This window comes from Neophocaena asiaeorientalis, unplaced genomic scaffold, assembly GCF_003031525.2.
Source record: "Neophocaena asiaeorientalis asiaeorientalis breed wild unplaced genomic scaffold, Neophocaena_asiaeorientalis_V1.1 scaffold332, whole genome shotgun sequence".
Classification (NCBI taxonomy): domain Eukaryota; kingdom Metazoa; phylum Chordata; class Mammalia; order Artiodactyla; family Phocoenidae; genus Neophocaena; species Neophocaena asiaeorientalis.
The window spans coordinates 66,126-93,492 of record NW_020173111.1 but is presented as its reverse complement, the minus strand read 5'-3'; the positions used below and the strand labels follow the sequence as shown (position 1 = coordinate 93,492).

Genomic DNA, 27,367 nt, shown 5'->3' with positions numbered 1-27,367 from the left:
AAAAAAAAAAGAAGGAAATCTTACCATTTGTGACAAGATGGATGGACCTGGAAGACATGGTGCTACGTGAAATAAGTCAGTCACAGAAGGACAAATGTATGCATGAGTCCAAATACACGAGGCATCTGAAATAGTCCCACGTATAGATGCTGCCAACAGAATGGTGGCTACCAGGGGATGGAGAGAGGGCATTATGGGGAGCTATGTTCAGTGGTTATAAAGGTACAGATAGAAGTAAGTTCCAGAGATCCACTCTACAACCTAGTGCCTATAGCTCACGGGGTATTGTGCATTTAACATTTATTTAAGAGTGTAGGTCTCATGTTAAGTGTTCTTACCACACACACACACAAAGAAAAAAACCAAGACACTTTTGGAGGCAATGGTTATGTTTATTACCTTGAATGTGGTGATAGTAACCTGAGTATATACATATATCCAAACTCATGTTTTCATTATGTGTCATTTTTTGTGTGCCAACTATACCGGGTGGAGGAAGTTGCTGGTGCAAAGGTCCTGAGGTAGGGCAGGTTTGATGTGAGGAACTGAAGGATGGCCTGTGTGCCCGGGACTGCTGGGGAAGGAGGAGAACAGGAGATGCAGAGCAGCAGGTAGCCAGGAGGCAGGCTGGAAGGAGGCTGGAAGTGGGTTAAAGAGTCAGAATTTTGTTTTGTTACTATTCTTTTTTGTATTCTTATCTTGGACGTCAGGAGAATTCCTTTAGGCTCCGATGGCAGGGAAGGGCGCGTGTGGAAGCTCTTGCGGGCTTACACTCACCTGGCCCTGTATCAGGATGACTGGTCACACGGCCACCCCTGCTCTTGGTCACTTGGCCCCCAGGTCACAGTGGCACTGCCTCTAGCTCCAGCCCTTCTCCGTGTCACCCTCCATACCTTCCTCAGCGTCTACCCTTCTTTACCACTGGCAAGAGAGGAAGGAAAACCATTAAGCACTTGACCTCTGTCTCAGATTCTGGGAAGCCCTTAGAGGTCTTGACAAACACTGTGTTCTGGGTTTTCCTTCCGTTCTCTTTACTCACATCAGTATTTGTTGTCATCATCAATATTTGAGTGCCCATTCTGCACTCTTTCCCCAAACATTAAATACAGGCTCTTCTCCTCCTCCTTTTTTTTTTTCCTCCACGGAAGAGGCTCAAATAAAAAGCCTTGCAGATTGACGCCATCAGTTAATCTCCGTATGGGTGAGTTCCCGTGGTGCACTGCTCAATGCCTTACAAAGTGGAACTCCCTTTAAAAATGACTCACCGGCTCTTCCTACACCAGCTTCCCCTGGTGGGTCATCAGAGGGGAGAAGTCTTTGGTTGTCCCTCTCGGAATCTGTGACTGCATTTACTTGTTTAACACGCACGTGTGAGAGCCGGCCATCTGCCAGGCGCTATGCAGGGCACCGTGGTTGAAATCAGAGGCTGGCCCACGCCCTATAGAAGGTGCTTGCCATGGACCAGTGTCAGGGGTGGCAAGAGAACAGTCTGCCCGGGTACAGGGAGGGCCATGAAGGAGAGAGCAGCCTTCTTTGAGGCTCACCTCAGCTGTCCCCCCAAACACTCCCCTTGATGCTGAGCCCACATCCACTACCTTTCTGCTCCTCCTACACCCCAGGCTCCCCCAACCCTCCTTGGGAAGGCCTTTGTACTTGCTTCCCAAGTCCTGGGACACCCTGACCACCCCCCAGCCTCGGGTAACCCTTAATATCACTCTCTGTGATGTGCCATATTTTCTTTTCCTCAGCGCGTACCTACTATCCACAGTTATTTGATTCATGTCATTTTTTCCTAGTCTTTTCCCCAGATATAAGAGACTCTGTACCGTTCACCTCTGGGGTGCCCTCCCCTAGAATGGAAGCAGGCACATAACAAGCACTTAATAAATGTTTATGGGCTGAACTGAACAAATAAGAGGGAAGAATGAAGGACCAGACACAAAGGAAGAGCAGATGAAGAAGTAGAGAGTTCGGAGAGAACGTGCTGCTCGTAGTTCCTGTACTGGAGCAGAGGCATGTCAGGAGAGGGGCAGAGAATGAAGCTGACCGAAGGGCCTGGGCTGTGCCTAGGAGTTTAGAGTGAATCCTGTCGGTAGTGAGGAGTCACCAAGGGGCTTTAATCGTGGTCACATTTACATTTGAGAAAAATCACTCCATGTAGAGAATAGAACGGAAGGGGTGAGACTGGAGGCAGGGAGACCACTTAGAGGCCGTTGCCGCATCCCAGGACAAAAGATGGTGATGGGGCTCTGACCAGGGGTGGCGGCCGTGGGGATGGAGAGGACAGATGGATTGTTTCGTGGGCGCTGAGAACAGGGGAGCAAGCACAGCTGGCAACCATAAACCGAGACGGCAGGTCCCTGTGCTCTGCTTCAGTCAGATGCCTCTGGCCGGGCAGGCCCACGGCGGCAGGGGCTGGAGTAGGCAGAGAGTCTGTAACATCGCAGCCAGGAATCGTGTCTCTGCGGGGAGTTCCACCCCTGGTCCTTTGCAGCATGCTGAGTGTTATCTGCAAACACAGCCGGCGGGAAAGGGTAAGACCTCGTATCTGGCCCAAAGCGGAATGCTCCCAGCTTTGGGGAAGAAGTCGTTGGAACTATGACAAGCGCACAGTTAGTGGTCGTCTCAAAGACTGGAAGTCAGAGACCTCTCCATTGGACTGCAGATCCCAGATGGGAAAGGGCTCTGGTGGCAGGGTCTAAGTCTCAAGACGCGTTCATCCATTCAGCAGATAAGTCATTGAAGTGGTCACCAGCCACAGGGCTAGAGATCCTAGGCGGGAGCAAGTGCAGATCGAAGCCTGACTCTCACAGTGCTTGTCTAGTGAGGGATGCAGGCAGGCGCGGGGTTGTCATCCAGTGTGATAAGTGCCGGGACAGTGTGATGCTTTGAGAGCACACAAGAAGGGGGGAGAGCTGGTATGTCAGGGAAGACGTCCTGGAGGAGGTGAAATTCGAAGGATGAATCAGGAGGAGTAAGAAGATATGGAGAGTGGCGGGAGCGGCACAGGCAGTGGAGACCAGAGGTGAACACGAGCATGGCATACTCGGCTTCCAGTGAAGCCAACCTGAGCACGTGGAGGGCTGCACAAGTGCATTTTTGTATTATTATGTCTTCACGGAGGTGATGATGATGATGAGGGTGTGAGCTCTCTGGTCATCCCAGATCGCTCATTTAATGGACGTAGGACCTCAGAGAGGTCACATGGATGCTCTGAGCCTTGGGTTCGCCATCTGATAAATAACTGGGGACAGTGATGCCTTTGTCATAGTCTCTCGTGGATAATTTATGTCAAATCACCAAAAATAGGGCACCCAGAACACAATGTTCATTGAGAAGGGGGTTTATCACAAACCACAATGCCCAATCTGTCTGATCACAGTCTGTCGTTCCACGAATGGGTTTGGGGATTTTAAGATTTTTTTTCTAGGAAGGCCTGGCAGAGAGATGGACCTACAGAGTCACTTAGAAATCTGTGTATGAAGCGTGGAAGGGGCTGTCACATTTGCTCTGGATCAGACAATCCCAGGTAGATTTCTCCTCCAGCAGGAGACTCTGGGTGGGAGGAAGAGGCCATTTGGTCTTGGTGCCAGAAAGAGAGAGGGAGAGAGAAAAGAAAAAGGAAAAGAGGGAGGGAAGGAGCATGAATTCGGGAGGTTGGGGGATTCAACCCTTCAGTAAGCAGCAAACCCCATTTTCCAGCCTTTGTTTGGGGTGCTTGCTCCAAAACAAGATGGTTTTGTTTGGAAGAGCTCGGGCTCCAGCTACGGCGTAGAATGACAGTAGCTGATGGGATGTAGCGACTCCTGTCCCGTAGTTTGTCTGGGCATCTCTCCCTGGAACCAATAAGTTAGTGTGTGTAATGCAATAAGCATTCACTTGGCATTAGTTACTATAATTTGATTGAAGTCGCAGTGGAAGCTAGAGTCCTATATATTAGCGTTTCTCTCCCCTTTCCTCAGCAACCCAGCTGCTCAAGCATAGCCAAGAAACTCTGGGACTCCACAGAACACGGCTGGATAATCATGGATATTCTCTACCCCCTAATCCGTGCAAAAATCCTTCTACAGCGTCTCTAACAGGCTTACATCTGGTTTCTGCTGGAATCTTCCCAAAGACAGGGAGCTCACCACCTCCAACAGCTTAGTTCACTGTTAGAAAGCTCCAGATGCTAACCCACTCTTCCTCATGTTGAGTTGAAAATCCCCCCTTCTGGAAAGAATCCATTAATCTGAGTCCTGTCCTTGGGTGCAGTAAAAAATAAGGACACCCCCTGTGGTCCCCCACAGCCGGGCAGATAGTGTAGCGTTCCATACAGCGTATTATCCAGAAACATGTAACTCTCCCCAAGCATTGTATTTATAGAAGGCTGCTTTATCATCAAGAGTGCATTGCTCCACCTCAGGGCGTGTTCCAGATAAAAGAAACTCACCTTTCTAAATGCAAAACCATTAAAATATATGTTGTTATAGATGTTTTCCAATTTGGATGGGAATCTTACTCAAGTACATGCCCTTCCTTAGTAACCAAATTATACCAAGCTCAATTTACAATTTTCAGTGACTAAGGTTGCACTGAGTAGGCTGAGGGGGCGGGAATTGGCCAGAGGAGGGAACATGCCGTTTATCCTGGCAGGAAGTGGCCTCAGACTGTTTGCTGCTTATCCTGCAGAGGCCTTTCTGACAGCTTCTGTCACTTTCACTTCATCAGCTTCAGAACAACCCTCTCTGGGCTCAACCCCCTGTTCATCCTTCCCGTGGCAGCCAAAAAAAGGAAAACCAGTGGTACCGAAGTCAGAAAGTCCAGTGGTAAAAGAATTATCCACTGTCATGTTAGAAGTTAAATTATGAAACATAGCAAACACCTAGAAAGTGAAAAAAAGCAAAAAGACTGGATACCAATGAGTTTTCACAGTTATATGTAAGTGTAAGTCAATAGACAAGTGTCTGCAGACCTGGAGTTCCCTTATCCGATGCCCACAGCAGACGTCACTCATTGATGACCCCAGTTGTCCATTTGGGCTCAGCCCCAACCCCAGTATCCTCACCAAGACAGCACTCCAGAGAACCAGTAACAATCCCCAAGCAATAACACGGGAGATGCGGGCATCCGTGCACTAGGCCTTCATCATTCTGTTCTCTCCTGCATGAGGAGAGCTCTCTGTGCTGCTCCAAGGCCTTTCTCTGCTTCTTCTAGCCTTTGACAATTGGAGATTTCCTGCAGGGAAAGCAAAAGGGAAATGCAACTTTAATCTGCACCACAATCAAGGGAAGGAGACGTTATGAGTCACTTTTCACAGATTAAGGAAACCAAAGCTCAGAAGAGATGAGTTACGTGCTCAGAATCAAGCAACTCCTACATGATGGGGCCATGATTGGAAACGGGGTCGCCCTAACTTTGAAGTCATAGACCGACCGAGGCCATGCTCCTCAAGTGGATGTAGATCCCTATTTAAAGTTAACATAAGAGGAACTACGAGTCATTCAGCGATCCTCCTAGTTGCTTTTACTTTATATCACTGTTCTTACAAACAGTATTCTTTTACGAACCCTGCAAGATAGTTATTATTATCATTATTTTTTAGAGGAGAAAATGGAGGCTCAGTGATATGAAAATAGAGGACAGGTTGGTGGCAGCTCTGGAACTGGTGTCAGTCTTGCTGAGTAGTCTTTTTACAACTGCTGAAAACACTCCATGATCTAAAGTTGTAATACTTAACCCCAATCCCAGCACCCCCATCTCCCAGAGCTCATGCCTTTGTTTTTCTCCATAGCACTTGTCACCCATCGATGTATTATATTCTGGACTTATTTATTTTGTTGGTTCTGTCTCTCCAACTAGAATGTAAGCTCTGGGACTGCAGGGATGTCTGTCTGTCTCATTCATCAGTATATCTTTATGCCTATGAAAGACTGCCTGGTATGTGTTCAATAAATTTTGTAGAACCAATGAACTATTACAAGTCTTTGTCTTGAAGTATTTGTGGTACTCTGGAAAGAGCCCTGTACTTAAAATCAGAAAACCAGGCCCCAGGACTAGATCTATGCCTTCAAGTATAACTCTTGCCTTTCCTGAGCCTCAGTTTTCCCACCTGTAAAATGGTCAGTAAACAAACCCAGCCCAGGCTGGTATGCGCGTTGAAGGGCTTAAGGTATGCAAAGGGCTACAGGCCACAGGCAGTCTCCTTACGAGTATTGGCCAGAAAGCTCGTCCTGGATGCCTTCCCATCCAGCTGCTCTCAGCCCCCTGCCTCACCTCTGAAATGAGGGCTTCCACGTTCAACCCCCTCGTGCTACAAGGGTGATGGGCCGCCTGTGGGGTCACATCCCCTGATGCTAAGCTCACTGAGAAGAAAAGACAACGGCCTCACAGTGGCTCAGTGAGACGTTAAAAATAAGACACATGTAAACAGAAGCTACCAGGGAACAGATGGCTCTGTGGAAACAGCTGTATCCCAGAGAAACCCCAGAATGCATTATTGTTCTCACGTGCGAGCCGCATGTCACCAGCTCTTTAATCACACAGTGGGCAGCGGAGCCCAGGGTGGATGGCGTCCAGAGCCCTACAACAGGCTGCCCGAGGCCAGCCTCCAGTGACTTTCCATGGCGTGTTAAGTTCCAGAGCCTGAAGCATCCCAGTGTTTGCCTGGGTGGCCAGGAGAGGGGATAAAGGTGGGAGTCATGGTCCAGATACTCAGAGGGTGCGTCTGGGCCACAGGAATACATCCTTCCTTCACACACCTAGGCTCTGGTTGTCACCTACCCAAACCCGCCAGGTGCTCGACCCTCCTGTTCCTTTGTCAGTCACAGCCCCCGCCCTCTTCTCCTTCTGGCTGAACCTTCCTCTGCTAACTGGCTCCTTGTGCAGTAGGTAAGAGGACAGCTCTGGAGCGAGACTGCCTTGCGTAAGGTGTTAGGAACACTCCCTTTGGGATTTCAGGCCACTCAACTCTCGGTGCCTCAGTTTTCTCACCTGTAAATGGGAATCAGGTCGGACTATTCCTACCTGGTAGGCTTGATGAGGATTAAATAAGGTAAGACAGGTCAGGAGCTTAGGTCAGTGTAGCACCTAGCACATCCCCCAGACCTTGAGGTTTGTTTTTTGTTTTGCGTTACGCGGGCCTCTCACTGTTGTGGCCTCTCCCGTTGCGGAGCACAGGCTCCGGACGCACAGGCTCAGCGGCCGTGGCTCACGGGCCCAGCCGCTCCGCGGCACGTGGGATCCTCCTGGACCGGGGCACGAACCCGTGTCCCCTGCATCGGCAGGCGGACTCTCAACCTCTGCGCCACCAGGGAAGCCCCAACCTTGAGTTTTGTTTGCATTATGAATACACAGTTTTACAATTGCTAGCTTCTTTGTTTCCCTACCCAGACTGTATAAACAATTTAAGTGCGGAAATGGGTTCATTCCCCATTCCTAGCACAGGGCTTGGCATAGAATGAGGGACTGTTAATTGTGTACAATGTACACATTAATACTGATAGCTGGGAGGGAGCAGACCATGCCTTCTTCTTCTTTTCTCAGAGCCTCAGTCAGTGCTCAGCAGACCCTCTCTGAACCGTCACTGAATGGTCCTAAGGTCCATGCTTCTCCCCTCCCACGAAAGAATGGAAGTGGCCCATGGTTTGGTTTCCTTGGAAAACTGTGTTTTGGGTTCCTGGAATTTTGTCAATTAATATGCACAGCAGGCAACCAGCGAGCTAGTAATTTTGCTCTGCCTGTCCACGTGGTTTAATAAAACTTAACCACTTCATGGAAACCCCAGGGAAGAGCCCTGAGTTAGGTTCCAGGAGACGTGACGTAGAGCCCCAGCTTTTCTGTGCACATCCCTGGTGCTCCAGTTTCCTCATCCATCAACTGGGGGCAAGTGGGCGGCCCTGCCAGTCTCATGTAGACACTGGGAGGAACGGATGAAGAAATGGATATCCAGGCCACTGAAAGTGAAAGCGGAAAGTGTAAAGCAACACTCCTGAGTGTTATCTTATCCATCAGATGTTTCTGCCTATTGTCCTAAAGCATCAAAAGGACAGGTGTCGAAAGAAGAAAGGGTGGCCTCAGAGACTCCTGACTTGGTCCGTTGTGCTGTGTTCATCACTTAGTGGCTGGAAGAGGTCAAGTAGGTGTGTTAGTTAAGGTAACACAAGCAGCCATAAAATGGACTCGGCAGACTGGAAGTTTATGACTCGCACGAAGTTCAAGCAGGTGTTCCTGATTGGCAGGCAGCTCTTCTCCAGGTTCGGGGCCCAGACTCCTTCCGTCTTGTGCCTCTGCCCTCCACAGAGCATCGTCTACTGGGGGCTCTCGCTCTGGCTGACACAGAGAAGACTGTGCGTGAGACAGTCTTAAAAGTGGTGCCTGTAGTGGCCAGAATCTGCCCACATTCCACTGACGCGGACTTGGCTACATGGTTCCCCTGCACTGCAGGAAGGTTGGAAACTCAGCCCGAGAGCAGAAGATCTCTGCCACCGAGGGAAGCACGTGATTCAGTCCTCTGCAGTCACAGAACCATCTGGTATTAGACTAGAAAGATCCCCAGAGACGGCTGAACACGGCATCGTAGTGACTTGATTATGTACAAGAACTTGGAGGAAAGACACCTGGATGTGAATCTCGGCTACTCTGTTCATTCATTGTGTGACCCTGAACAAGTGGCTAAGGCTTTCTTTATAGACCTGGACTGCCGGTGGTCTCTAAGCCATGGGGACCATGTGAGTGTTAATGAGAAAGTGCCCACAGGGCTCTCAGCCCTTACCTGGCCTAGTGAGTACGTGATCCTTGAAGCCAGATCTCTTTGTCTCGCTGTTGGGAGAAATGACTTGCTCAAGGTCACGTGGAAAATGAGGGTCAGAGGAATCAGGCCTCAGTGTCCACTTATCCCTATAATCTCTCCATGTCGTTTTTCCTGACTTCGAGCAGAGAAGTCCATCAGGCCGGAGCCCAGGGACACACTTCCCACCCATCTGAGTCCTCAGGCAGGACCAGCCATCATCTCTGGCGGCTCAGAGGTCAATCTAGGCCACTGCCCTTCAGGATGGGAAGAAATAAATGCAAACTGCTTAAAGGTCATTTTCCCTTAAGTGCAAATCTCCCTGTGCCTCAGCTGGCTGCCCAAGGAAGCAACTGAGCAAATGCATTTTATCTCAGGAGGAATCTGTCTTTTGTTTCTGTGACTTGCTTGTCAGGGGCCCCTGCTCCCCACATGGCTGGAGTGGGTAGTGGCGGTAGCATTCAGACCCTGTTAACCCAAGTCACCCCAGCCCTGCCTTCCAGCTCAGCATCTCCCTGGAGAGATTACCTGGGTGAAAAAGAGGCAGGTGTCAAGCCGCTCTAGTCTCCTCCTTGGGATAACATCAGCCATGCAGTCAGCAATGATGAGCAGTCCTAGATTAGAATTTGAAAAGGTACATAATGCAATCATAATAACATCGCTGAGGTGTGTGTAGAACTCTACAGTTTACAAAGCACTTGTACATGCATTAGCTCATTTGAGAAAATTGCAGGGAATTACTTAAGTACAGAAAAGTATAAAGAAGCGAATAAAATTCATCTGTGAATCCACCACTCAGAGAAAAGCTTTGTTAACATTGTAACGTGTCCCCTTTGGTCTGTTTCCGAGTGGGGTTGGTTGGTTTGTCTTTTCGCTGTATTGGAACCTTACCGCATGTGCATTTTTATGGCCTGCTTTGTTCACACAGCGTTGTGTCTTCCACCAGCTCATTTGATCCTCACATCCATCCGCCAGGAGAGAAGTGATTGTGTTGTGAGATGTCCCTGGTGTGAGGTCCAAAGACTGGATTCACAGTCCAGACTGCTGCTCTCTAGCTGTAACTGGGAGACTATGGACACCTTCTGAGCCTCAGTTTCCTCTCTCGTAAAACGGAGCTCTGTGCTGAAGGATTAACTTAGTAAAGCGATGCACCTGATTTAGCACTACACCTGGCGCACAGTAGGTGCTCAGTCCGTATTAGAGCAGAGGTGCAGAGCACCAGGTTGATAATCAATACAATATTAAAGCTCAAGGAAGGCATCTATTTGGTCCAGAGTCCAATAGACTCTGACGTTTTATGTCTGACCTCATACCTGCTGTGCTTTCCATAGTACCCAGTGCTGTTGGTAAATGGCAGTGTTACCTAGATCCTATCCGTTAAGCACTGTGATGGCCACAGGTGACCTGGGGATGTGGCTGCCATTGAACCACGTTGGTACCGTGAAGTTCATAGATGGAGGCTCCTTATCCCCCGGGACTGCTGGTAGACCCTCCCAGCTAGGGCAGCCATACTTTGGTAGCTCTAGCAGCATTTTCATTGGTCACTGTTCCCTTTCTTAACACGCTGTGGCTCTGAATGTATCCAACAGAGTCTTGCTGGGCACTCAAGATGCACTAGGTGTTCTGGGTTCAGGGGATTCAGAGATGGATGGGATACAGTTCCTGCCTTTAGGAGCCCATGCTATGGGCGCTTTCCAGAAAATGGCTCTTGGAGCTATTTACCTTGGAATGTCATTTTCCCCAACTCGAGGGTACTGCCAGTGTAAGGCTAAGGGGGAAGAGAGAACCCCGTAACACATGCATCTCTCATGTTCTGGTCACTAATTTCCTTTCTCATGTGATGAGGATAAACTTTTTCGAAACCTCATCAAAGAAAGACCCTTTGCTCCACACGCAGGTGTCTGGTCTGCTCACACACGAACATGCATACACATCCTCACAGGCTCCCTCTCTCTCTTCACTGGACTGGAAGCCATGCACTCTTCTCGGCATGTTAAAAATACAACACAAAACAAATACCCACCAAACAGCCCTGCTTTTGCAAAGAACTTGACAGACATTTATTCTCTAAGGGGCAGTAATTACTTGTTTTCTTCAGCAGGGTGGGTGAGAAAGGGAAGGTGGGTGTCGGTTGGTTCCGCTTCCTCCTGGCAGACAACACTGCAACTTCCAGGCATATTTGAGTTCAAGGAGAAAGACATTGGGACTCTCTCTGACACTCATGAAACAGAAGGTGACCCAGCCTCATCCAGCCCCTCTTCCCCTGCCCTCCAGACCCTTGCCATGCCATCTCCTTCAGGTGACGTTTCAGCACACGTCCACCTAGGTGTCTCCGGGAGCCCAGGAATATCCCTTTCCTAATCGTGATCACAACCACGATAATAGATGACATTGTTGAGTCACTCCAAACGCTGTGCTCTTCTTATGCAGCATCTCCTGGAATCCTCCTGCCGTCCCCTGAGGTAGCTACTGTTATTATCTCCATTTTACAGGTGAGGAAATTGAGGCTCAGAAGGGTTAAATGATTCACCCACTCTCCCAAGATTTCACGGACAGGATTGGGATCGAAGCAGTAACCTCAGCCCCTGTCCTGTGTCTGTTTCTTGACCTGAGGCTAAACAAGCATCTTTTCTGGAGAGGCAGCTTGGTGGTCCAGGGACAGAGACCCAAGTTCGACCTCCCTGGGTGATCTCAAGATCTCCAAACAGTTTTCTCAACTGTCAAGTGAGGGTTTGACACATGCCTCGCTGGATGGCTCTAAGGAAAAGAAGTCAAGCACACCTAGCACCTTGCACGGAGCCCGGCACATGCTTGTTTGCTGGACACAAGCTTTTCAGCCGTCACAGACCCTCAAACTGCAAATATAGGAGCAAATGATGGGTGTAAGAATGACAAGCTTCTGTGCATAACGTTAGAGAATACAAAAGGGAAATGACACGGACAGACCTTAACTTCAGTGACCGCAGCTTTCTTGTGCGCGGCAGGTATTTCTCATGCACACAGCACACGCGTATTGAGCACCTGTCCTGCGGTGGGCACGGTGCTGGGGACAATGGTGAAGTGTCACAGTCTCGCCAGGGTAGTTGCTCTTAAACAATTTCAGTTCAAACTAGCAAGTGCTTTGGTGGAATTACGGGTTCAGTGCTCTTAGAGCACAGAGAAGAAATGGAGTAGCCCTACCTGGCAGGGTAGGTAGAGAAGGTGCCATTTAAGCTGAATCTTGAAGGTAAATAGAAAGTCCACAGGTGGGGAAGAGTGGGTGAGGTGAGGGAAGGTGTGGCAGAGAGGGAAGATGGGCCAAGTCACGGAGGCGTGGGAGGGAATGCAGGTTTGGGGAGCAGAGGGAAGACTGTTGGTGTAAGGCAGAGTATGTGGGGATTGATGGGTCAGAGAGAGAGTATACGATTGTCAGTGAGGATCTGGGTTTAGTCCTGCAGGCCAGAAGGCGTCACCTGGCTCCTAGGATCTTAGGTGGAATGAGAGTTCCAGCTCCTAGCCTTATATCAAGTAGTTAACCCTGCTGGCATAGAGGGAATCTTCAAATAGGCAAGGACATCGAATTGGACTTGAAAAGCTGAAGGGTATCCCTGATCACATCCTTCTTAAAGGTTAAAAATGTCAAAGATAGCTGAAAACGTCTCATAGATCACTTTGATCACAACCAGTTCCCCGAGTGGCCTTTGGGAACATATGGGTGCATTTGGAGTTTTACACAGCTGTCTGGAGAATCCTGCGAACATTTATTGGGCTGGGGCCCTGGAAACCAACTGCCCCGTGGTATGTGGGACAGACTCACACAATGAAAAGCTACCCCACACAAAATGCCAATGACACTGCCTGTTATCTAGTGGTCCAAACCCATAAAACCTCAGTGGTGTGCAGTGAGAAGTGTTTATGGATGCAGCTCTACTGACCTTGGCCAGGCTTGCTCACGTGATAGGCAACCGGGGAGACTCCACTCTGCTCCAGCTGTCTCTCTTCCCCCAGCAGGCTAGCCAGGCATTTTCCCAAGAAGCATGCACTTCCTTTCGAGCCCTAGCCTCAGGATTGGGGCTTTCCCCTCCATTCTGTCTGCCAAAGCAAGTCACAGGTCGGCCCAGATTCAAGGATTAGAGAAATCGGCTTTGCCTCTGTAGTGGGCAGCACCAAAGGTCACATGACAAAGGGGAAGGATATGGGGGAGGGGGCAGTGAAGAAACCGGAGCATTTAATGCAGTCAGCTGTCAGCACACATCTTGAGAAATAATATCAGAGCTTAACCTGTCAAGGCAGTGGTCTTTTTTTTTTAATAAATTTATTTAAAAAAACAAAATATTAAAAAAGAAAAAAGTCTTTTTTCAGAAATACAGTCACAAAAATTACAAGATCAGCATGGCCTTAATATAAAGCAAACTAAAATTTACCATGATTTTGAACTACTGGTAGAGAATAAAGAAGGATAATCCATTTGACCTTAACAGTAAAATCACTGGAACTGTAGACCCAAGAATAATCATAGCATATCACCTAGTTCAAAGCAGTGGTCTTAACTGATAGGTCATAAAGGAGTGAGTGAATATATTTTCTTGTTGGTTTAGAGATTTTATGTATCTTCTTTTTGGAAAAATGTTCTGTTGCATTCAGCTCTTAATAACTCTAGTCATGTAAAGTTTAATCTGTATTCAACTATATGCCGTCATGTGATGGACAAGGTTCATGTAACAGAAGAAATATTGGAAGCAACCATGTGACCTTTGGCAAATTATTATTTTCTTTAAATACGTTTTATTGAAATACAATTTGCATATGATAAATCCACCCGTTCTGAGTGTACATGTATTTTCACAAATGCGTACACCCAGATAACCGTCACTCTGAGCATGACGTAAGACATTCCCATCACCCGAAAAAGTTCTCTCCTGCCTGTTCCCAGCCCATTCATTCTGCTACCGCACGTCCACTGATTGAATTTCCATAACTGTCGAAGTTCTTTTACTTGTTCATTGCAATTTTTCACCTATAAGGCAAGCATAGCATAGTCAGTCCCACCTGCCTGGGAGGGATATTGTGTATCGGCAGATCTGGAAACCTGTATATCTGCACCTGCTTATGTGAAATGCTAAGTTCCTAGTTCCCCGTTAGCAGGACAGCTCACTCTTTTGCTAGTTGGGTAGGAAGGAGAATAGGAGAGGTAAGTAAAGAACTCCTACAAGCAGATTAATAAAGTAAAAGGTGTCAGAGCCTTAGAAGAGAGGGAGAAGAAGAGTGGGTACTGAGACTGATGAAACTTGGATGAAATTAAAAGAAAAGATGTTTTGTTTCGTTTATGGGTTTGCATTTTCTTTCCAATACCTGGTACAGAGATTGAAATCTGTAGCTCTGGAGAGAGAAAAGCACCGGGTCACACAAAGGTACTGCTCCATTTGGTTCCCGTTACTCTGTTCATAGACGACAGTTCCCCCCTGTTATTTGAGATTGTTGTGCTGGGTCATGAAGGAAAACGTTTTTTGTTCTGTATAAGGACTTTGTGGTTGCTTATGCATTTGTCAGTGCCACCGCCATCACTGTTAGCTCAGAGTGTCTCATTCCTCAGAGGGTGAGGTAGCTGCCCTTTATCATCACCTCTTTGAAATCAGATTAAATTGCAGAAGAAAATGAAAACAGGATCCTGTCCTTCTCTGATTGGCCCATCAGTAAGGTCCAGTGGGTAACAAACTCAGGGGAGGACAGGGCACAACAGGCAGGCCCCCTCGGGGATTTTCTTCTTGTTTCCAAGCCCTCTTGCCTACCTTTCAGCTCCAGAAGCAGCTCTCTGAGCTGGATGAGGACGACTTGTGTTATGAGTTCCGGCGAGAGCGGTTCACCGTCCACCGAACCCACCTGTACTTCTTGCACTACGAGTATGAGCCCACTTCAGACAACACGGACGTCACCCTGGTTGCTCAGCTCTCCATGGACAGGTAAGCAGACGAGCCCTCAGCCTCCACACAGTCCCCTTGCCGCTGCCCTTCACCCAGTCGAATGGAGAAGGGAGAGGTGGCCTCACAGGCTTAGAATGTTGAAGCCTGATAAGATAGGGCTGATGTCTCATCCCCTCTCCAGCACTGAGAACCAAGGGCTCCTGTCTCCTGATGGTGCTGGTTGTTTGTGAGGGTGAAGAACTGATTCTAAAAAAATAGAGCTCTACTCACATTACCTCAAGGAAAGGGGGAGAGTATTACAGGGAAACACACGGACTGGACCCACAGTTGCTGCTGGAAAGCAATTGTTTGTTTTCCTTATATACGTGTTGATGCAGGCATCATTCCTGGAGCCTTTATCAGGAAGTACTGACGTGATCCCTGCCCTCATGTGGCGTATGGTCTGTTGCACTGATTCTCAACCTTGACTGGGGACAAATTGAATCACCTGAGGAACTTTTAAAACAAATTCATGGTCAGGTTCCATTGCAAACCAGTTAAGTAAGAATCTTTGTGGGGTGGAGACCTTGAATTGTTTTGAGTTTGCCATGTGCAGCCAGCATTGAGAAAATGGGACTAGCGATATAAAAACAGTAAATAATCAAGTCAAATGATTATAAGTGTGGTAAGTGCTTTGAAGGATGAAACACATATTATCAATGTCAAGGGAGAGACCTTCTTTAGGTGGCATGGTCAGGAGAGGTCTTTCTAAGGAGAGGACATTTCTGCAGAGACTTGAGGATGAGAAAAGGAGTTAGGTAGGTGAGTTGCTGAGAAAAGTTTTCCAGGCAGACAAAATAGCAAGTGCAAAGGCCCTGCAGTAGGAAGGGCCTTGTGTATTCAGACACCTGATAGAAGACCAGTGTGACTGAAGCATCACTTGAGAGGGGGCTTGAGAGGAAAGTTGCATGAGGTTAAGTTTATAAACATTAGAAACTCATAAAATATTTGGATTTTATTCTAAACGTGGTTGAGAACCTATTGTAGGAATTTCACAAAGTTTTATGCTGTAATTTATATTTTTGAAAACATCTCTCTGGCTGCCAGGAGGTGAATGGATTCAAAGCCTTTCAGGGCTCTGCAGTTTTTCTGTACCTGGCCGTCCTATGTACCTTGTGTGCACCTCGGCTAACCAGCTTCCTCTTTGATTTACTGATGTCCACAGTGGCTGCCCTTGCCCTAGTTTCCTTCATGTCATTCCCCCTCGACTCCCACAATTAGGAGGGGAGTTTGATGGTCTCATTCTGTCTTTGAGCCACTTTGAAGATGCCTGTCCAGCCTATGGATGAGATTCCATGGGGTCATTTTAGGATTAAATGAGTTAACGCCTGTAAAGTGCTGAGGGCAGTACGTGGCACACTTACTAAGTGTTCAATAAATGTCACTTGTGATTAGTCATGAGTGATTGAAGAATGAGTGAACAAACAAAGGAACAGCACTGGGACACGAAAAAGCTCACGGACAGGAAGCAGTCTGGGAGTTCGGGAGAGTGAGGGCGACCTTGCCTCCGGAGGCAGCCGGGAATGATGCGTGCTGAGAGCGGCTGTGGAAGCAGGTTCCTTTTTGCTTTGTGAGTCCCTCTGCTTATTAGCAAATGACGGCTCACAGAATTAAATGGCTTCATGGCTAGTGGTTTCCTGGAGATGCACAGCCTCCGGGACACCTGTACAGAAACTCAGAGAACTTGCTGACCGTAACAGGTAACAAAGACCAAACGGGATAAGAAGGACAAGCACAGAGCTTCTGGCTCCACCTGGGTCCTTGCCCTGCTGTGTCATCTCAGGAGAGGTCTTTCCTTCCCGTGGCCTCACTTTTCTCATCTCCAGAATTCACATGATTGCTCAGCAGATACTGTGTAAGCATCTATTAGAATCACGTGCCAGCCTCTTGTGGGGCTGGGACTACGTAACCCTATTCCTGCCTTCAAGGAATATGTAGTGTATTCAGAGTTCAGACCATGTATTCGTTTTCTATTGTTGTTTAATAAATCACCACGGATTTGGCAGCTTCAGAAACACATTTTTTTTTTTTTTTAATTTGACAGTGTCTGGGTCAGGAGTCTGGATATGTGTTAGCAGGTTCTCTGCTTGCGGTCTGAGGCCTGAAATCCAGGTGTTGGCTGGGCTGCAGTCTCGTCTCGGAGTCAGAGTCAGATTCTAAGCTCATTCAGGCTTTGGCGGGATTCAGCTCCAGGACCGAGGTCCCCGTTTCCTTGCTGGCTGTTGGCTGGGGTCCTTCTGAGCTCCTGGGGGCCACCCTCAGGTCTTAGCCGTGTGGCCCTCTGAGCATAGCAGCTTACTTCTTCAAAGCCAGCAGGAGAATCTCTGCAGCCTGTTATATGACATAGTCACAGGAGTAACATCCCATCATATTCCCAGGTTCCGCTCGCACACAAGAGAGGGGTGCTACAGGGTGATACACCAAGGCAGGGGCAGGAGTCTTGGGGCCAGCTTAGAAGTCTGGCGGGCACAGGCAGGGAACAGGTTCTGACCACAGAGGGATGCTCCAGGAGGAGCCCCCATCCTGGCCGGGGCAGAGAAAGGAAGAGAGAGCATATGTCCCCGAGGGAGGCTGAGTGGACTGACAGTAGAAGGCTCGTAGGGAGAGAAGGAGCCCCCTGCCAGCCCCCAGGTAGAGCGTGCAGCATATCCACAGGATGGAGAGGATCCAGGCCCTCTGGGGCACACACGGTTAGAGCTCAGGTGCTTGTGCTCAGGGTGAGGGTGAGGAGAGCAAAAGATCTCGGCCAGGTAGGCAGGGCTTGGGGAAACCGGGGGAGGTGGGCAGCCCTTCCAGCTCAAACCTGCCAGGCTCCCAGTGAGGCTCCATGAGGGACTGGCCTAGACCAGTGTCCCAAGTCACCCCTCCCCTTCCTTATCGGCCTGGGTGTACACACCCTTCCCCACCAAGCACAACAGCAAGTCACCCGCCATAACTGTCGCTCTTTACGTTTATTTTTCCTTCTCCTCTATGCCATTTAAAACGAAAACAAAACCTAATCCTTAATATTCGTGCTGCATGATGGTCTAGATGGGTCTTCTGTTCTCCAGGCGGCATAAATGTATCTCAGACGAGGCACCTGAAGTCCAGATACTATGATCTGGCCAGGTGAGTGAGTTCCAGGTGATCCCAGGTTCCCATCAGAGCATCCTGGTTTTCCTTGGTCACGTTCACGACTGCTATTCGTACATTCAGCTTGTCACCAAGATATTCTTCATCAAGATCAGTAGCCAGTGGTCACCTGCAAACTCAGGTGAAAATGTGAGAATCTCTGGGAAAGCCCTGGGACATATTTACATTCAGTCAGTACTTGCTAGGTCTGTGTTCTCTGACCACAGCATCTGCACATGGTAGGTATTTAGGAGAGAGAAAGTGATGTAGGGGGGAAAAAAAGAGAGGAAGACTTGGGTTCAAAGTCGAGTTGCACCACTTCCTAACCGTGTGAATTTGGGCAAGTTATTCAGGCTGTTTGAGCCTCACTCTACGTACCTATGAAGTGGCAGTAATATCGTCAAGTTCACAGATTGCTGTCTGGGTTTTATAAAGTAAGACGCTGCAAAGTGCCCAGTGATTAGCAAGTGGGCCACGAATGTTAGCACACTTTCCTTAATGTTTTTCACCTTTATGCTGGCTATGGCATTTGCTACCCGGAATTTACAATTAGAAGACAAACATTTTTAATTATTAACAACTCAAATCCATCCTTATGTATATGCTTGTTATTAACAAAAGAATACAGACAGGACAGAGCCCCTCTTTCTGTGGCCAGCCCGAAGCATCCAGCCTGGGCTGCAGGAAACCCGGCAGGACCTCCCCTCCCAGCGGCTTAAAAGAAAGCCCCGGCACCTCTCACATCTGCTGCAAACACTAAGCTCAGACGCCTTCCCTTCAGAGCACACACGTCCCCCAGCATGGCAGGCGTGTGATCCCCTGACACGCTGTGACAAGTAGTGCCATTCAGACAATACCTCAGAGAACCCAAGGAATTCCACACCCTAGCAAGAGACACTTAGCGGGACATAATCAAAAATTATAAAGCAGCCGCACAGGTGGATGAAGACGGCAGAAATTCCTCCTTCCACGCCGCCATCCCACATATCCAATTATGATGCTGCAGGCTGACTGGTGCCTGCTGGATTGATTTTTAATTGAAGAAACATTTCGGGTGTGTTTGTAAACCTTTGAGTCAGAAGTAGGCCCTACGTGAGTGCCACAACGAATTAGGGGAGCCAGCATGCAGGCTCCCGTGCCCAGCTCCCTCTAGAATTCCGTTCAGAAAGAATGAACGCTGCCTGCTGCAGCTGTGGAGCTGGGAGGGCTGCTCCTCACACAGGCGCTCGCTCAGGAAGCTTCCCTCCCATCCCAGCAGCGGACGAGAATGGTTGAAAGGACAAAGCGGGCTGGCTAGGAGGGATCCTGATCGCAGCATCCCTGCCACCTGGCCGGGAGACGCTTGCTCGGTTTCCTGCTCCTTGGATGAAGTCCCTGAAGTACCAGCTACAGTTCCAGGGAATCGTGTGGCTGACGGGCTTTCTCTCTGTTTTCTGCAAGCGAGGGAAAGAGAACGTGAGCCGAGCTGATGGGGTCCCATCCTGTAGGTCCCATCCCTCTGCTGGTAGCACAGCATCTTCTGGGAGTTTGTTAGAACGCAGATGCATGGACCCCATCCCAGGCCTGCCGAACAGGAATCTCTACAGTGGGTCCCAGGGATCTGTGTTGTAATAAGCCTCCCAGGTGATCCTGAGCCAGCTGAAGCTGGGAAAGCATCGTTCCAGAGAGTGAAAGGTACTCCTTTCCCCATGCAACAGCCAGGGCGATCTTAATCTGGTCACATCATGCTTTCTCAGTGCCTTTAGAACAGTATTAGAGCTGTCCACCGTGACCTTGAAGGCCCCATGTGACCCGGCACCTGCCCAGCCCCCAAAGCCTCTCCTTCTGCCCCTCACTTACCTGTGTGTCATCCACACTGGTCCTGTTTCTTCTTTCTTGAGCGTGCTAAACTCTGTATCCCGAGGGCTCTTCCCTCTTCTTGGAAAGCTTTCCACCCAGGCTTTCTCAAGGCCAGTCCTTCTCATCATCCGGGGCTCACATTGACGTCTCCTGCAGGCCGGCCCTCACCGTCCCTCTTTATCCTGTTTCCTGTTCTGTTGCCCCTCTGACACTCAGTTCACTCTGAACTTTCCTTGGTTTGTTTATTTCTTCTCTCCAGAAGCGCAGGAACCTTGTCTTTCTCGTTCATTCTGGGGCCCAGGACAATGCCTGCACATTGCACATACTCACAGGATATTTGCTGGAGGACCACGTGTTCCAAGGGGAGGAGTTGAACGTGAGGAGGAAATCACAGCTGTCATGTACAAGTGCCTGCTGCACATCCAGCCCTGTGACAGACACCTGAGAGTCAGGAGGAAGCAGGCTGTGCACACAGCGGCGCTCGCAAGGTTCCGAGAGCAGCTCCGGGCAAGCCCCACCACACAAGCACTTTTCAGCGCCCCTGCCTGTGTCATGTTGCCAATGCCCCGTGGCCCAAAGCATGTCCCACGGCCAGCCCAGAATCAGTGTGGCAGAGGGCATTACCAAAAGGTGTAGATGGATAGCGGGAGAGGAATTTGTAGCCATTTTGTCGTCGACAAAGGTATTATTATCCCCTCTATGCATATGTGGAAGTGGAAGCTCAAAGAACTATCGTCGCTTGCCCAGAGATGCTGACACAGGTCAGAGTTCAAACCCAGTTCTGCCTGAGCCCAGAACCCACAGTTGGCCTCTGTACCCCGCAGCCTGCCTTGCCCTGTGTACCAGATTGGAGTCATCTGCCTTGTAGGGCGTGGGTTCCCCATTCCAGCAGAGACTGAGTGGCCACCTGCCCGGGCTGCTTGGCCAACTGACGTTCTAGAATTCCTTCCAAACGCAGTCTTTTAGGTTTCGAATCAGCCATCTCCCTGCCTGCTCCCTTTCACCTACACAGACTGTCTGGGGCTTCCTGTCTCAGTAGGACTCCCTGGGGGAAGCCCTGCTTCTTTCTAGGTCTTGCAGACAATATCTCTGGCCGTTCCTGAGCCTTTGCCATCCTCTTCCCGGCATGAAGTGATGGCGGGCTCTGTGGGGGAGGGGAGAGAGCGTGGGACAGGGGTCCTCGCATCAGCCCTTCCTCTCGTACACGGTGTCCTCTTCAGCAGGTCGTGCTCCTCTCTGAGGCTGAGGCCTTTCATCATAACAATGTTATAATCAGACTAAAAGTCTCAAAGATTCTTTCCAAACAGGTAGGAATTACCCATTTTTTGAATTAATCTTTGTCTCTCGAAACACTCTCCGTTGGCCCAGGTCCTTGCTGTGCCAGATCCCTTCTTCCTACGTTAAGACACCAAAGAAAGACTCGGCACAAAACTCAACAGGAACTGCACAGGGACAGACCTTAGGGAATAGGTGTGGAGAGAAACAACCAGGAGAAGGATGGAGAGACTGGGGGATCTTGGACTCCAAGAGAGACCAAGGAGAAGGAGGAAGGAATAGAGGGAAGCTGACACCCAGGTCGGAACACATTTCTGTTTGGGGAAACAGGTGATGAGAAGATATTTGGGGACATCTTTCTCAGCCAAAAGCCAGTTCGTGTTGAGCAGCGGTCTGGATCCCTGGCACTGGGGTCAGACCTGGGTGCAAATCCAGCCCCTCCACTTTGTAGCTGTGTGACTTGAAAGAAGTCATTTCACCTCCTGGAGCTTCCTCACCTGTAAAACAGTGATTGAGAATCTCCACTCTGTTTATAGCATTACTGTAAATGGTACAAATTTACATTTACATTTTGGACAAGAGCCAAAATGTGTTGGCACGCTGTGAGCAACAGATAAATGGCAGAGACTTATTGTATCGTGATCACGCTTTATGTATCATCATCATTACGATGAACCTCGCTCAGTTTGTCTGTTTGACTGTTGTTCGGGTCCTGGCAGAGAGCTTGGTTTTAAGGGAAAAGAGAGACTGGAGCTAGTGGCAGAGAGACAGAAGTGATTGCGCCATGATTTGTTTTCACTCGGTGAGTTTCTTTGGGACATCTGGCGCCATTTCCTGTAGAGTCTGCATGGATATGATGTTTGTCACATCAGCAGCCCCTTTCTCCTGAGAACCCTAAGTATTTTGTGTCTCTGTTTTCACTCTGAACTTTTCAGAGGTGGGAAGATGGGGCTGGACCAGGCAGGGCTTGCTCCCTGCTCGGAAAACTCGGACACAGAGTCCAAAACCAGGTCAGTGGGAGAATCCACAGCAGAAGCTGGTCTCTCTTCACACTCGGTCAGACATGCCTCCTGCATCCACTCCCTTTAGCAGCTCTGACGTCCACATAGTAGAAATTACCCTTGCCCTGTACTCCCCAAATCTTAAAGGATTGGTACAAACATCGCTCCCATCCAAGTGCATTTTGCAGACAATGCAACTGAGGTGCAGGTGGGATAATTCAAACTCCCAGATTCTCAAGAGCCCGGCAGAAACCAGGACCCTTGTAGCAGAGGCCGAACACAAATTTCAGTGAAATCAAGCATTGTGGAGAATGTAGTGCCTCTTTCAAAACTGGCTGGGGTCAATTTGATTAACAAGTGCTACAAAGTATGAGAAATGGAGGGCATTTTACCCTGATGAATATCTTAATCCTCCTTAGTGAAAGAGGAAGTAAATCCACGCAATGCCAATTCACAGAATTACTGAGAGGAAACTGAAAGTCCGTCAGGAAAGCCACTGACACAAGATAGGTGTGCCCATTTTCTTTTGTTTAGAAGCATGGAAATGCATGGAATCTATTTCCTGGTAATTGTCCGAATAAAGTGGGCATTCTGACCAGGAGACTACTTGATTATGTACCTCTTGCTGGGTAGGGAAAATTGAAATAGGCTTTTGCTGTTTCTTAACCATAGATTTCATGTACCAGGCACTTCTAATGCTTCTGGGGGGTGGGGGGAGGGAACATTTTCATAGATTTCTCCTCAGACACTTTTGCAGAACCCTCTTGGTTGGGAGCATCTTTCGTTTTTTTCTCTGGGCTCTGTTCCCACCCCACCCTCACTCTCCCTGGCTCAGCGCCTCTCGGGTAGCCTTGCAAAATTGCCTGGTGCCCTGGAGCAATAGGCGCTCTGAAAAATGAAGACACCGTCACCCCAGGCTCACTTCTGTCCCCAACATTCACATGGTTTTTTTTTCCTTGCCTTTGCCAGACACCCAAGAGTATTATCTTCTCACTGTCTTCAAAGTCCTATCCAGAAACCTAGCCACACACATTTGGTGCAAGTCCAAGAACCAAAGCTGACTGGACCTCTAGAGCCTCAATTCCTTCATCAGGAAAATGGGAGAAATGACAGATGAGGCACAGGGTTTGGGGGAGAATTCTGGGAAGTGTCTGGTGCATAGTCATGAGTCAGTAATTGTGGTTACTATTACTCTTGTTTTTACTGTTTGTTTTAATGCTCCTTGTAACTCAGTTTGGCTAAATCTCCTATGGCTGGTCCCTGCTTCAGGAGAGTGGGAGGGCTGCTGTACACCTTTGCTGAGGGAGAAGGAAAGGTATAGGAGTTTTAAGCTGGAAAGGGATCTTTACATCATTTACTGTATTTTTTCCCACCCACTGTTGAGAAGAGGAGTCTGAAAAGAAAAAGCTTAGTATGGTGGGATGGGACGCTCTCCATATCACCCCTCTGGGTGGAAGCATTCAAACACTAGACACAAAAGGGGGAGTGGAACTGTGCCCATTTTACAGATAAAGGAACTGACGTTTGGTTATTGGCCTCCATCACACAGTGATTAACATTTAGAGCAGGGGTTTGGATTTGGAGCTGACTGACCAACTGTGGATGGAGATGGAGTTCCCCAGCCCCAGGCTAGCGGACAGGACGATGCGCAGATACGCAGATGACACCTGTAGATGCAGATGAGGCCCGCGCATGCGCGGATGGGTCAGGTGTCCCGTCTCTTGCAGGCTCCAGATGCTCGAGGCCATCTGCAAGCACTGGGAGGGGCCCATCAGCCTGGCCCTCTACCTGTCGGACGCTGAGGCCCAGCAGTTCCTCCGCTACGCACAGGGCTCGGAGGTGCTCATGGGCCGCCACAACGTGGCCTACCACATCGTGTACAAGGAGGGCCAGTTCTACCCCGTGAACCTGCTGCGCAACGTGGCCATGAAGCACGTGGGCACGCCCTACATGTTCCTGTCCGACATCGACTTCCTGCCCATGTACGGACTCTATGAGTACCTCAGGTGAGGACCCATGGGGCTCAGGCGCGGGCAGTGCCGGGGCCAAAACCCCCCTTAGGATCGTCGTCTCGTCCAGTGTTCCCTCTGTCAATGGGTCAGCCAAGACCCAGAAGGGGAGAGCACCTGCCCAAGTCCACCCATAGATAAATGGCCCCTGACTGCCGGGTTTGGAGGGGCGGTTAGGCTATCAAGTGTCTGCATTTTTACGATGATCAGACTAGAACCCCAGGTGGCCTCATGAAATGTTTAAGGTAGAGCTTGGTCCAGGAAGCATCTCCTGTCTCCCAGTCTAATGCTCTTCCTATAGCTTTTATGAAAACATATCATTCCTCTTGCAATTTTGGATGAGACAGCCTTCATCTAAACATTCTAGAAAGATCACTGCCTTTTCTGGAAAACAAATCAAAGCGGTGGTGATGGCGAACATTTATTGAAGTGTTCGCTGAGTGTCAGGCACTGTTCTGAATGCATGACAAGTGGCATTTCATTTCCTCCCCTTGCGGAGTCCCTGCCACGGGTACTATTTACATTCTTTATGTTCCCAGCGGGGGACTGGGAGCGAGATGGGGAGCTCACACTAAAGTGGGAGCTGGGGTCGGCCAGCCTGACTCTCTGTGCCTGCCTCCAGCTCTCCCCTTTTCGTCCAGCAGCTGGGGAGAGCTCTCAGCTTGTTGCGTTTATTATGGAATAACAAACCATCTGAACTGGAAGGGACTATGGAATTCACCTAGGCCAAAAATCCCCACGTGAGCAAACTAAAGTCACAAGATGTAAATGGCCAAAATTCGTTTTAATCCTTTATCACTGTCGTTTGTCAACATGAGTTATCTCTGCTGTCAAGTGAGTACCTTCCTGATCCAGGTACCATGAGGGGTGGTTTGCATATATTAATTGTCCTGCTGGAGCCACACTTCAAGCCCAAAAGGCAGGCATGGTTACCCCCTCCCTTTTATTGTGGTGAACGGTGAGGCTCAGAGAAGCAAGGTAACCTGCTCAGGTGCACCTAGGCTGCTCTGGGATTTGAACCAGTATCTGTCAGACCCCAGGTCTGCAGCCTGCCCTGCTTCATACTTGTCTGGGTGCTCTGGGGTCTATGACTGTCCCAAACAGAGCAGGGTCTGAATTCTCTGTCTCCTGGTCTCTTGCTCTCCCCCACTTCCCTCCCTCTGTGTGTGTATGTGTGTGTGTGTGCGCGCGTGCGCCTGTCTCTGTCTCACTCTCAAAAGAGCTCCCATAAGAGTCTTCAAACCTTTGGTACTAAAGCCAGAGCATGGATGTGATACGAGCTCCCCGCCCTGCCCTGCTCTCTAGATCAAGGGAAGGCAGACTGTTCTCTGTCCACTTTCTGAGTCAGGTTTCCTTCCAGGGTTATCTTGGGATGCCATAGCATCAATCTCTCCCCTCTGAGCAGGTGGAGTCCCTTCCAGACTGTCTTTATGAAGAACAACAGGTGATGAGAAAACCGTAATGCCAAGAGTCATGCACCACAATGTTCATTGCAGCTGTATTTACAATAGGCAGGACATGGAAGCAAACTAAGTGTCCACTGACAGATGAATGGATAAAGAAGATGTGGCACATATATACAATGGAATATGAGCCCTAAAAAGAAACGAAATTGAGTTATTTGTAGTGAGGTGGATGGACCTAGAGTCTATCATACAAAGTAAGTCAGAAAGAGGAAAACAAATACCGTATGCTAACGCATATATATGGAATCTAAAAAAACAAAAACAAGAAAACGATTCTTATGAACCTAGGGGCAGGACAGGAATGAAGACGCAGACGTAGAGAATGGACTTGAGGACACGGGGAGGCGCAAGGGTAAGCTGGGACAAAGTGAGAGAGTGGCATGGACGTATATACACCACCAAATGTAAAATAGATAGCTAGTGGGAAGCAGCCACATAGCACGGGGAGATCAGCTCGGTGCTTTGTGACCACCTAGAGGGGTGCGATAGGGAGGGTGGGAGGGAGACGCGAGCGGGAGGGGATATGGGGATATATGTATACGTACAGCTGTTTCACTCTGTTATAAAGCAGACACTAACACACCATTGTAAAGCAATTATACTCCAATAAAGATGTTAAAAAAACAACAGCAACAACAGGTGAGCGACCCCGAGTCAACATAACCCTCAGTCAGGGAGGATGAGAGGTGTCTTCCCAAAAAGCATTGGCTGTGGTAGGGAGCTCTGTGAACCCTGACTCCTGACCCTGCAGGGACGCCAGGAATGGAGCTGTCTTCCAGCTCCAGTTGGGCCTTGGGATACCAGTGTGTGGAGTGAGGGCGCCCCCGTGTGGCCAGACAGCACTTTCAGCCCCTGATTCCTGTGAATTGTGAAACCTCTGCAGCTTGCAGCATGATGACAGGCTCTGGGTGTGTCGGGCGGGGCTTTCAAGGGAACAGACGGTAGGGGTGAGGGCTGCCCTCCCCCAGCAAGAGAGAGGCTTCGCTATTGGACCACAGCCCACCTTCTGGGGCTGTCTTCCAGCTAGTTGAAGGTGAACTGGCCCCATCTGAAGCCTGTGGTCTCTGCTCCCCCATCCAAAGACTATGTAATTTTGCCTCGTGGGCCTCGTGATTTGAAAACCATTACACGTGAACAGACTGCGTTTTATGTCGTCTTCCTGTGTTTTATTGATCAAAGACGTCAGTAACTGCTAATCATGACCTTACCCAATGTGAGATAACTGGTATTGCCCATTAATTAACATTTCCTTACTACACAGTCACCTGAAGTTTGAGTTGGCCTTTAGCCGCCTCCTCACAAGAAGGTATGTGGTTCCCCTCACGCATTTTGAAATACTGCAGATTGCCCCCGAAACCCCGTTCCTTTCTTCACAGGCCCTATGGGAGTCCAGAGACCCTGAGTCGAGAGTAACTGATCTTGTCCAGTGTTTTTTTTACTGCACATGTGAAAACAGACCAGAGAAGCAAAGCGACTTCCGTCTAGAGTGAAAAGATAGTGGGACTTTCCGGATTCTTTCTTCTCCATCCATAGTATCCATTCATTTAGTGAGTAACCATTTACGAGGCACCTTAGGGGCCTCCATATCTGTGAACCACACAGGTAGGATCTGTGAATCCCAGAGGTTTAGACCAACAGGAATGACAGCAAAGACGCAGACTCCTTAGGTACTGTGATGGGTGTGTCCTTTCCCAGGGTTTTCAGCCTCATCTCGGGGGGAGGCAGTATAGGAAAAGATGTCCTGAAGAGGTTAGATCTAAATGGAGGCCTGAGGCTGAGCTGGAGTTTGCCAGGAGAGGGGACGATGTTCCAGGTAGAGAGAGAGATCCATTCTGGAGAGGCAGGTGGCCAGAGCCCTGATGGGGAGAACAGCAAGAGATGATGTGGCCAGAAATGTAAGCCAGGGTGGGTCCCTCAGGACTTCTCATAAAATACGCTAAGGAGTTTGGGCTTTATGAGG

The 27,367-nt window shown here is 49.1% G+C and overlaps 1 protein-coding gene across 1 annotated transcript in view; it reads left to right on the top strand.

Annotated features, from left to right (window-relative positions):
- LARGE1 (LARGE xylosyl- and glucuronyltransferase 1) overlaps positions 1-27,367 on the top strand; it is a 529,052-nt gene that overhangs the window by 472,584 nt on the left and 29,101 nt on the right. Inside the window, 2 exon segments of the mRNA XM_024743516.1 lie at positions 14,543-14,706; positions 23,660-23,938. Coding sequence (XP_024599284.1) covers positions 14,543-14,706; positions 23,660-23,938 — 443 coding nt within the window.